This window comes from Eubalaena glacialis, chromosome X (genome assembly GCF_028564815.1).
Source record: "Eubalaena glacialis isolate mEubGla1 chromosome X, mEubGla1.1.hap2.+ XY, whole genome shotgun sequence".
In the NCBI taxonomy this organism is placed as follows: Eukaryota; Metazoa; Chordata; class Mammalia; order Artiodactyla; family Balaenidae; genus Eubalaena; species Eubalaena glacialis.
In genome coordinates this window covers 42,791,897-42,804,222 of record NC_083736.1, presented here as the reverse complement: position 1 = coordinate 42,804,222, position 12,326 = coordinate 42,791,897, and the positions used below count along the sequence as shown (strand labels likewise).

General features: G+C 44.1%; 1 protein-coding gene across 4 annotated transcripts in view; it reads left to right on the top strand.

Moving 5' to 3' along the window:
- The first annotated feature begins 1,401 nt into the window (after positions 1-1,401).
- The window catches only part of SLC9A7 (solute carrier family 9 member A7), a 142,357-nt gene continuing 131,432 nt past the window's right edge, over positions 1,402-12,326 (top strand). For 3 of the 4 annotated variants that reach the window (XR_009698899.1, XM_061178270.1, XM_061178269.1), the window contains exon 1: positions 1,402-1,801. Coding sequence is in view for 3 of the 4 variants with exons in the window: in XM_061178270.1 (XP_061034253.1) it covers positions 1,474-1,801 (328 nt within the window). In the remaining variant the exon portion in view is untranslated. The remainder of the gene's footprint in view (positions 1,802-12,326) is intronic. The other variant, XM_061178271.1, reaches the window with a different exon arrangement.

Below are 12,326 nucleotides of genomic sequence, written 5' to 3'. Positions count from 1 at the left end.
GACTATCCACATTTTTAGTGTTTGCAGTTTCATTGGGAACCTGCATGGAACTTCAAGGTATATGGATTTTGTAGGGGCTGTGTGACAGTCTGGAGGAACAGGGAGAGATGCTAGCTAAAATCTAGATGAAGAGATTCCCCTGCTGCAAAGAAGGTACTGGGCAGCCTTGGCAGCGTGGTCACCTAGAGGGGAACCAGGAAGTCTGCAGTGCTCCACATATCTTTCCTACCTAATACCATCTCTACCCTATTACTACTCCTTTTAGTTAAGCATTGCTCTCTTCAATGAATCCTCTTAAAAATGCAGACTCCTCTGGGAGACAAAACTTGGACAGTTGGTACGGATTTCAGAGTGGTTCAATAAACGCTTATGAGCACAGTGCTAGGCGCTGGGAATTCAGTGATTAATTAACTCAATCTCTCTTTTCTTCCTTGACCAGAGGAACAAGGTAGATTGAAAATTCTTCTTCCTGAGGATTTGTTCCAAGAGGCTTTATCATTTAGAGTCCACTTTACGATTTTTTTTCCAGACCTGGGCCCGGTCTTAAGAATCATCCAAAACTCCCTGGGCTACCAGCAGGTCAACATAAAAGGGCCACTAGGGTAACTGCCCCTCCCCAACCACCTGCTGCTCATCTACCTGGAATGGCAAGTGTCCAGTTCCTTCTGGTTCAACCCGCTTCCCCCTGAGAGTTAGTTACACAGTCCAGAATAAGAAGTCAGTCTACTTGCCAAGTGGTAAAGGTGCTATTTTAACGCTCTTCCCTCATTTCAACCCCTTATCGGTCCTCACTTTGGGTCAGGCTAAAGCCGAGGTTTGAATGAAGCCTGGCGGATTCTGGGAAGCCCGGAATGCTGGAAGGCACTCTGAGAGACGTGGGAAGAGAGGTGTAGGTGGTAACGTGGCTTCGAGGCTCCTCGGCTCCTCCAGAGTCCCCACTTTACTGGGCCCAGGGCGGCTACACACTGGCCGGAGATCAAATACTTCGAGTGGTCCCAGACACAGGACTCGAGACCGCACATCCAAGAGGATGCTCCTGCCAGGCATGGGCGACCTCTGGCGTCCCGTTTACGAAGCGCGGCGGCGAGTGCCCAGGAAGTGGCCCCGCGAGCCCAGACGGCCTGGCCAGGTACGCCGGGACCGGGCGAGGAGCTCAGAAGGCGAGGGGCCAGCGGCCCCGCCCGCAGGCTGGAGGGCGACAGGCGACCCCCCTGCGGAGGCGGCGCGGCGGGCGCGCGGCGCGGCCCGGGGCCGGACAGGTGCGCGGGCGGGGGGCGGTGCTTGGGGATCCTGCGCACTGCGCGCGCCCCTCCCCCAGCGCGGCTCCCGGCGCGGCCCCGGCCCCGGCGCGAGCGGGAGGAGGAGCTGCGGCTGCAGCGGCCACTCGGGCAGGTCGGCGGCGCCACGGGAAGCCGCCGACGGCGCGGGCTGCCGGTCCCAGCGCGCAGGAGGCGCGCGGGCGGCGCTGGGGCCATGGAGCCTGCTGACGCGGCACGCCTCGGCCCGGAGCGGGTGGTTCGGGCGCTGCCACCGCGGCTGCTGCTGCTGCCGCTGCTCCTGCTGCTGCTGGGTCGGGGGCTGCGCGCGGCGGCCTCGGCCTCCTCCTCTGGGGCGGCGGCCGAGGACAGCAGCGCCATGGAGGAGCTCGCCACGGAGAAGGAGGCGGAGGAGAGCCACCGGCAGGACAGCGTGAGCCTGCTCACCTTTATCCTGCTGCTCACGCTCACCATCCTCACCATCTGGCTCTTCAAGCACCGCCGGGTGCGCTTCCTGCACGAGACCGGGCTGGCCATGATCTACGGTGAGCACCCCGCACCCGCGCCCACCGTCCCCGACTCCCCTCGGCCGCCCGGGCTGCTGCGCTCCCCGCCGCCCCCCCTCGCCGCCTTGTGCTCCCCCTTCACTTGCCGACGTGTTTCGTTTCTTTTCCGTTTCCCGCTGCGACGGTCTTGGTTCCCAAGGTCAACTGTCTGCATTTTCGGGCTCCCTATTACCATGAAAAAGAATTCCACCCCATTTCGACGTTTCTTCAAGGGGAACCGGGAAAATGAAAGGCACCGGGGTGGCCTGGTTCCGTCCGGTCGGTTCTGTCTCAGCTTCTCCCCCTCTCGCGCCCCCGTCCCCCGCCCCAGTTCAGCTCCACAGGGTGTGTGCGGTGGCGGGAGGTGGGTGACCTCCCAGGGACCGCACCGCCCCAGGAAGCAGGCCACCGTGAGGGTGGGGCGAGGGCTGAGCGTTCCTCGGCTTGGGTAGCGGCTGATGGGGCTTGGTGGATGCCGCCGCGTCCATGGTCAACCTGGGTGGGCGCCCACTTCTGACATCTGTGTTCCCGGATCTCTTGTGAATAAAGTCGAAGCTTGAAGCACTGTGAAAGGTGAGCGTGGTCCAGGACTTAGAGTGGTGCACCGCCATGGCGGGCCTAGTCGGGGAGATGGGCACGCCTCCCACCCTTATGTCCAGGTGGGAAGTTACACCCAGTTACTTGCCTTCTCTAAGCTAAGAGGAGCTTTCCTATTCCTCAGATTGTAAGAAGGACGCGACTTCGAAGGTACATTTAAGGGTGTATGAAGAGGAAAAGTAGTGGTTTTAATTCTGGAGTCAGCCTTCTTTTGTTGTGAAAGGTGGGCTAATGCCACCATCCTTTTCTGGATTTAATGGCACACGGTGTTTTACATGCACAGTGGTCAGCACAAATCTTACGTTACAACATGGATGTCAGCCACAGTCTGAATCATCCCTCTTCCCCCGCCATGCCCCCCCCCTTTCGCCCCCACCCCCGCCCACCATGACATGACTCCAAACTGGAACCAAGTATTCTCTTTTTGGATTTAATTCAGTGGAGTGAAGGCCCGCGTTGGCATCCTCATGTGAAATAGATGAGCCCACTTCACGACTGTTCCCAGTAGGGAACATTTGACTTCATCACTTATACTGGAGGGATCTCTCCACTCAATTTCCATTCAGCGTTCCCTGATAGAGAATGGAAAGCAGACACCTTAATCTTTAATGTGACAATTACCCTTGGCCCTGGGCCTTGCTTCTCATGGTTCTTGATTGTTGACAGCCCAGGCTCATGGCCATCAAGGGTATGAAGTGCTGTCGGGGAGCCCTCTAGTTTTAAAGAGGGAGTGGCCTAAACAGGTCTTGAATTGAAACAGGACCAGATCTAAAACTGAGTTTGGTTATTGCAAATTACAGGTGTGAACACAAATCTGGCCATTCTTTAGCTTTGTGGTTTGTGTCAGTCGGTGACGACTGATGCCCAGGCTGCAGGTAAGCTCGAAGGTTTCCTGAGCAGGTAGCAGAGTGGGGAGTTGAAGCATGTTGTCATTTCAGGCGATTGACTCTGCCATAGCGCAAATGTTGCCTTTATATGTATATAGATAGCCATGAAAATATTTTTATTTTATAGCCCTTAGATCCAATTCATTAAAGTACAGTGTGAAATACTTTTGGAAGGTAGATTTGACAGGCTCATAAATACATGCTCAAGTGCATGGAAATGGGATTTAAAAATGGATTTTCTGAGGAGTACTCCATGTTCTTAGCAGCTCAGTCACCTTTATCTTAAGGCTTGAAAACAACAGTGGAATTTTCCTTTGTGGATATGTACTTTTTAAACTCATCTCAATCTTTTAGTCAGATTTTAGTCATTGGGATTGTGCTACCAGTGTACTGTTTCATTTTGTCTTGCGGAAATCTGGTTTAATTGATGATGCTCAGAAAAGGCCACATCCTCTCATAGCATTCTCTGTAATTTTGTTCTGTGTCTTTGGGTTTTTTAATCTTACTTTGAAATGCATTAAGAAATTTGTTTGTCAAAGTGAGATGTCCTGGGTTCTGCCAAATATTAATATTTTGATGTGGGTTGCCTATAATTGAGAGATAATATTTCTCTTTTTCTCAGGGATATTTAGTCTTCTGTTTCAAGTCCCCCCCGCCCCCAAATCTGAATTCTAATGTCATTTGATAAGCTAACTAGCCAATATATACTTAGACTATTGGGATAGGGATTCTGATTAAAATTCGGTATGAAAATCTTTGAATACTTATGTGAATGCAGTACAGATTTCAGGACCTCTCTTTCTTAATAGTAAGAAATCAGATTTCATTTCTCCATATCAATAGAGGAAATGAGTAACTGTCCTGTTGCCTCTGAGTAATAAAGGACAAAAAGATCTAAGGAAACGTTTGTTAAGTATCTGCTGTGTGCTGGGTGCCCAACTTAATTTATGGAGGTAACCAATTTAACTTTTAAATGTTGGTAAGTTTTCATGAGTGAAAAGAGTTCAGCTGCGAATTTCAACTCTTTACTTTGAAATTTAAAAAAATCGAATTCCTGCCACTTTAAAAATATTTAAGTGGTACTTTGAGAGGGAAGGCTTTAATATTTAAAATAAGTTGTGATATATACATATATATGACACAATATATTAATATATAGTAATATATTAAAATGTGATAATATATGTATTTGCTGGTGTAGTTGTAAAATATCTCTGGAAGGACATGCAATAGACTAGTACCATTGGTTTCCTTGTTGGGGAGGAACTAGGTGGGTGGGACGTAGGGGTGGGAGGGAGACATCACTTTAGACCCTTTTGTGCTTTCTTTTTAACTTTGGAAGTGGAATCGCCTAATAGCATGTCCATGCCTCCATTCTGTGGCATTGTTGTGGCATTTTAAGATGCTCCTCAAATCATCCAGTTTGATGCCCGCTTCTCCCTATTCAAATCACATTATTATCAATTTTCTGTGATCTTTCAATTGTTGACTGTACCCATGAAACTTTTGGAACCCTGTGTTTGGAAGGGAGACAAAACAGGGAAAGGGGAAGAGATTTTCCCTCCTCTTCCTCGCTCCTTTTATCCCACTATCCCCCCAAAAGAGTTGATGTTACTTTAGGAGCGGTGTGTACAGATAGATCCCAAAGGACCTAAGGACAATAAGAGACACGCTGTGAATGCTTAGCATTTAAATTGAAAGGAATTCCCCTACTCTCCAAGGGACAGTTAGAAGCACTCCTTCTCCCTGGCCACTGGTCCAGGCAGCTAAGAGGGAAGGTGACCAAAGACTAGACTCTCCAGGGATGTTGAAGGCAGCCCCCCAGACCCTGCGATGGGAGCTGCAGGGCAGTGGGTAAGGTGCTTGCCTGGCACCAGTCTAACCTGTTTTGTCAGGGCAGGGAGCTCCCAGCTGTCTGGCTCGGTACGTGATTAAGTGCCATCCTGAAGTTACCGAGCCCCGCATGTCTGTGCAGCAGAAACAGCGAGTGTTTGAGGCAGGGAAAGTTGTCGTAAACAGACTGTGTCAGTTAATTGTGGTTCTCTCTCGTGTGTACAGTGGTTCCATTTCCCCCGTAATGTTTTTGTGACAACTGATATGGGTCCAGACTATCTAACTTTGCCATGCTAGCCCACCACCTGCTTCTGGCTTCCCCCTCCTCCACGCCCGTCAACTTTCCAAGTACGTGTTGGTCAGCCCCTCCAGGTTCTGTGGACCGTGGGCTCATTGTTGTTTTGTTGAAGCTGGATGCCTAAGCACAGGCTGAGGGTGGGTTCAAAGCCAAAGTCTGAAAGAGGAAATATGGCTTTTTGCAGTAGCATGAAATGAACATTTGAGCCTGTGAGCAAACATTTCAGAACCACCCTCTTCCTGGTTAATCCGGAGCCCTTATTTATTTATTTATTTTTAAGAGCCCTTCACTTTGGCCCTAGTTTGGGGAAGCTCTGTATAGTCTCCGTTTGGTACCAGATCTCCTGGGTTCAAATGTTGGCCCTGTTACTTATAAAGCTGTGTAACATTGGGCAAGCTCTCTGAGCCTTAGATTCCTCTTTTCAAAAATGGAGACAGTGCCACTCACCTCACAGAATTTTTGTATTATTGTGATATTGTAAAGGTCAAGTGCAGTGTCTGGTACTTACTTGGTAAATATTAGTTCTCATTTTCAATTTAGATTTGTGATTCTTTGGCCAGCATTGCTACTTGAGCAGAGACCTGCTGCAATTTTAAAATGCATTAGGATACAGTTAGTGGGAGCGATGAGAATCGTAATTTTTGGTGGGCTATTTGTTAATACTTAGAAAAAAATTTTACAGGGTAGCTATTCTACTCTTTTATCCAGCAGTCTCCATTCTTGGACTTTATTTTTCAGAAATACATGCACTAGTATGTTACGTTATATAGATGGCAATATTTGTTGCAGCAGAAACAAGTTGCAATACTCATTAAGAAGGAACTGGTTAAACTACAGCACATTCCCACTAAGGAATACTATGCAGCTGGGAAAAAGAGGTGTTTTGAGATGTCCTTTTAGGGCAGCTGCCCACACATAGTGTTGTGGGAAAAAACAAGGCACAGAGCAGTATGTATAGTATCTCATTTATTTTTTTGAAAGTCATATGATATATATACATAAACATGATGCATATACATTTATGTATGATATGTGTGCTCGGGAAGGATGCACAAACTTAGCAGTGGTTATCCTTTGACAGTGGGACCTGTTGTTGAGAGGGAGAGAGGGGAGATGTTACTTTTCCTTTTGTACTCTTCTGAATGGCCTGAAATTTCTATAACACTGACACATTACTTTTGCAATTGAAACGTTTGAAAATAAAGCAAACAAAGAATAGATACATGTATATGTATAACTGAATCACTTTGCTGTACAACCGAAACTAACACAACATTGTTAATCAACTATACTCCAATATAAAATAAAAATTAAAAAAATAAAGCAAACACCTTTTTTTGTAGCAAAAATGCATTAGAAATAGATGATAAGTTGTGTGGTTCGGTAACATTAGTTATTTAAAAGTTAAAAATGGAAGTAAAATGCGTCTTAAAATTAGAAAAATGACATTTCCTGAAAGCATTTCTTAGAACCTTTTTGGAATGATGTAATTAGAAATCACCATTTCACAGCCCCCAAGGACAGTTGATTTAGACAAGGATTTTCAGTGAATTCCAGAGCCATAGGTGAGAGGTTGTTGGGGAACATGGTACTTGCGTGGTGCTGAGTATCACCCCACAGATTACTTACCTATCACAAAGGAAAGAAGGTACCTTTACAGTGGGGAGGTCTGGCAGTCACCATCTTATACTCAAGTCATCAAATTTATCCTTGGTCCTTGTGGAACTATCTGGTATTATGTGCCTCCTGATGTGTTGCAAGAGGAAGCATACAGCTTTACCTATGTAGTATTCGTCCTCAAAATGTTTCATCTGAATCTAATCGAGGTTTAGGCACATATTCCAGTTTATAGGAAATATAGGGGATAGAGAAATAAGTTATAAAATACCATGTGAAAACGGGCATATCCAAAATATGGGACAGTCTACCAGACAGTTGGTCTTGGTTTCTTCAAAAAGTCTATGTCAAGGGAAACAGAAAGGCAAGATAAGTGACTGAATTGTGTCCTCTCAAAATTCATATGTTGAAGTCCCAATCCCCAACATGATGGTCTTTGAAAGTGGGGCCTTTGGGAGGAGATTAGGTTTAGATGGGGTCATGGGGGTGGAGTCTCCATGATGGGATGTGCCCTCTCTCTTCTACCATGTGAGGATACAGCAAGAAGGCAGCAACTCACAAGCCAGGAAGAGCATCCTAACCAGACACCGAATCTGCCAGCACCTTGATCTTGGACTTCCCAGCCTCCAGAACTGTGAGAAATAAATGCTGTTTAAACCACCCAGTCTATGGTATTTTGTTCTAGCAGCCTGAGCGGACTAAGACAGTGTTCTGAGTTAATGGAGACCAAAGAGACATAACCAAATGTAGCACAGGACAGTTGATTGGCTCCTGGTTTATGAAAATGAGCTATAAAAATGTTTTGGGGACAGTTGGGGATATTTGAATGTGGACTTGGTATTAGATGATATTAGGAAATTACTGTTATTTTCTTAGGTGTGATAATTGAGGTTATTTATATAGGAGAATGTACTTATTTGGAGATATAGGCTGAAGTATTTAGGGGTGGAGTGTATGAGTCCTAATGTATGCAACTTTCAAAAAGTTCAGTCGAAAAAAATTCACCACATACATAGAGGAAAAAATATGGCAAAATACTAGCAATTGTTAAATCTAGGTGGTGGATGAAAAGGTGTGCTTTATATTCTTTCAACTTTTTTTATGTTTTGAAATTTTCATTAAAATAGAAGATTGGGGGAGATGTTAACCTCCCTGTAACTTCTTAGCTGGTAACTTTGTTAACTGTCCTGTCTAAAATGTACAGGTGAGGCTGTCTACAACCCATCTGTTACTCTCATTAAACTCTTTCTGACATTGTGTAACACTGACTTTAGGTTGCATGAGATGATGTTAGGCTTACATGACTTAAGAATCAGTAACTTCTTTTTCATTTCAGTTTTTTGGTTTGATTTTTAGGTTCACTTGTCTTTTGAAAAACTGCCTCTGTTCCACTTAGAAGAGAGTATATGTTAGGAGACTTTTCTCTTTTGGTTAAATCATGCTCCCTCTCTTAATCATTGTGGATATTTGTATTAGGGTAATGCTAGCTGTTATAATAGACCAACCCCAAATTTCTGTGGCCTAACCAGAGAAGAGTTCATTTTTTACTTATGTAATGGGCCAGTGCAAGGGTCTGGCAGGTGGCTCTCCATGTGGTGATTCAGGGACCAGGTGTCTTCCATCTTGTGGCTTCCCCATCCCTTGGGGCTTTGGAATCCTCTCCCTCCAGCCAACGAATGAGGCAAGAAAAAGAAGATCATATGGGGAAGCCTTACACACTAAGCCTGGAAGTGTTGCACATTGCTTTGCTGCTTCTGTTGGACAGAATTTGGTCATGAGGCCGCATCTAACTGGAAGGGAGGCAGGGAAATATCGTCTATTTGGAGTAAGAGGAACAGGTTTGGAAAGCAGCTAGCCAATCTCTGATGAAGTATTTGATGAGTACTTTGTAATACATAATCCAGAAAAGAGAAGTAGTAGGATTTGCATGCATATTTCTTGTTGTTGTCAGCTGTTGATAAACTAAATTTTGTATTTTAAGTGATCCAGTTTGAAGAGGGCATTCATCTTGAGTTTATGAAGTTGTTTCAATAGACCTATCAGCATTACCTGGGAGCTTGTTAAAAATAGCATGTCTGGCCCCAGACTGACTGAGAATGTCTCAGTGGGGCCCAGAAATCTGTGATTCAATACACTACCAAGGTTTTTTTCTTTTAAATACTGAAGTTTGAAACTCACTGCTATAGAATATTTAAGTTTTCGCCCTTTAAATACATTCACTATGTTGCTTGTAATTAAATAAATGCAGGAAAGAAATAGCAACTGTTTATTGAGCACCTGCTGTAAAAGTCAAGCACCATATTAAGTACTTTGCATACTTTAAGCCATTTAACCTTCACATCAAATGTATGAAGACTGTATTATTGGCCCCATTCTACGAGATGAAGAAATTGAAAGTTAGGCTTAGTACCTCATTTGTTTAGAGTCACATGTTTGAGATTGGTAAATGGGGATCTATTAAAGGATGAGATCAATAGGTTGAGGATGTGTTTAGCCAGGATAGAGCAGAACCTGAATCGTGCCCTGATTACCTGGTTCCAGGAGGTCTTTGAGGGAAATCCATGCCCAGAGTATAAAACAAAGCAAAGTGACCCTTTATTATTAGCTGGGGCTTTGTCTCCAAACTCCAGTGTACAGCTGCAAGGGGTGAGGCTGGCCAGTTTGGAAGAATCAATTTTCCTATGCTAGATCTGTCCGGGGCCCTTGAATCCAAGTAAAGCCAAGATACCTGCTCATTTGTACCCCAAAGGCCACATTCCAGGTGTTACTCCATTGATATGTGTTATGGACTGAACATTTGTGGCCTCTCAAAAATCATATGTTGAAGTCCTAACTCCCGGGGTGATGATGGTATTGGGACATTTGGCCTTTGGGAAATAATTAGGTCATGAAGGTGGAGCCCTCATGAATGGGATTAGTGCCCTTAAAAAGAGGCCCCAGAGAACTCTCCACCATGTGAGGATACAACAAGAAGTCGTCAGTGTACAACCCAGAAGAGGACTCTCACCAGAACCCGAACATACTGGTACCCTGGTCTTGGACTTCAGCCTCCAGAACTGGGAGAAATAAATTTCTCTGGTTTATAGGCTGCACAGTCTATGGTACTTTGTTATAGCAGCCCGAACTAAGACAGTATGACAGAAGGCTCCCAGTGTTATGGAGGAATGTAGTCAAGTGATGATCAGAGTGGCTGCACTAGCCTTTCTCAGGTGGGAGCAGTTGCTTAAAAGTTTTCTCATCTCTAGACGTCGCTATCACAGAGGTGGGGAAGCGGGTAGAACTGGGTCTGTCAAGCGCTCGGGTCTCTCTGCTCTTACTGTGCTAGTTGTCACAGGCATATCATAGTCTCCTGGAGAGATTTTCCAAAACACAATACATGAGAAAGAAGCTTGGTGCAGGCAGGAATGTCTCTTTTGTTTGCTCTGTCTCTGCCCCTAGAACAGTGCCTAACCCATAGTAGGTGCTATGGGAATATTTGTTTAATGGATTCTACTTTGTCTAACAAAAAATGAGATGCTGTAATACTGCTTAGCATTAAAGGTCCTTCCTTCACGTTGTTGTGCCCCGGATTCACACTGAGAGTGAAGTTTCTGAGAAGGAAACCTTTGTTTGTGAAAACATCTGCTTGAATCACAGCGAACTGTTTAAGAAAGGAGAATGAAGGGATAGGTGAGTATGTGTTTGCAGAAAATTGTATATTTAGCTAATAAGCCACATGGTGGGTTTTTCTTTCTTTTTTTATTGTGGTAAAATATATATAACATAAAATGTCATTTAAATTATTTTAACGGTATAATTCACTAGCATTAATAACATTCATAAAATTGTGTGACCATCACCACTATTTCCAAAATTTTTTCATCACCCCAAATAGAAACCTTGTACTCATTAAGTAATAATGCCCCATTCCTCCCTCACCCTAGCCCCTGATAACCTTTAATCTACTTTCTGTCTCTATGAATTTGCCTGTTCTAGAGATTTCATATAAGTGTATTCATACAATATTTGATCTGTTTCACTTAAAATAATATTTTCAAGGTTCATCCATGTTGTAGCAGGTACATGAACTTCATTCCTTTCTGTGGCTGAATAGTATCCCATTGTATATATATGCTACATTTTGTGTATCCATCCATCAGTTCAGGGACACTTGGGTTGTTTCCACCTTTTGGCTATTGGTGGTATAATACTGCTATGAACATTTGCATACAAGTGTCTATTTGAGTTTCTGTTTGCAGTTCTTTTCAGTATATACCTAGAAGTGGAATTCCTGGGTCGTAGGGTAAGTCTGTGTTTAAATTTTTGAGGAACCACTGAACTGTTTTCCAAAGTGGCTGCAGTATTTTACATTCCCACCACAATGCACAAGGGTTCCAATATCGCCACATCCTTTCCTACTTATTTTCTGTTTTTTTTTTAATAGTCACCCTAGTAGTTGTGAAGTGGTAGTTTATTATGGGTTTGATTGATGCTCCCCTAAGGACTAATGATGTTGAGCATCTTTTCATGTGCTCGTTGGCCATTTGTATGTCTTCTTTGGAGAAATGTTCATTCAAGCCTCTGTCTATTTTAAAAATTTGGTTATTTTTTGTTGTTGAGTTGTAGTTCTCTACATATTCTGGATATTATTCTCTTATCAGATATATGATTTGCAAATATTTTCTCCTATCCGTTGGGTTGCCTTTTCACTCTATGATAGTGTCCTTTGATGTGCAAAAGTTTTAATTTTGATGAAGTTCAGTTTATCTATTTTTTCTTTTGTTCCTTGTGCTTTTGGTATCGTATTCATTGTAAAATCCAATGCTATGAAGCTTTCCTCCTATATTTCCTTCCAAGAGTTTTATAGTTTTAGCTTTTATTTATTTATTTATTTATTTATTTGGCCACACCACGCGGCTTACAAGATCTTAGTTCACCGACCAGGGATCAAACCCGGCCCTGGCAGTGAAAGCGCCGAGCCCTAACCACTGGACCGCCAGGGAATTCCCTGTTTTAGCTTTTAAATTTTGATCTTTGATCTGTTTTTAGTTAATTTTTGTATATGGTGCTGTTTTCTTAATTTCCTTTTTGGATTGTTCATTACTAATATATAGAAGTATGACTTTTTTTTTTGGTATTGATTTTATATCCTGCAGCTTTGTTGAATTTGTTTATTATCTCTAACAGTGTGTGTGTGTGTGTGTGTGTGTGTGTGTGTGTGTGTGTGTGTGTATTCTTTAGGGTTTTATGTGTGTAAGATCATGTCATCTGCCAGTGGAGATAGTTTTACTTCTTCCTTTCCAGTTTGGATGCC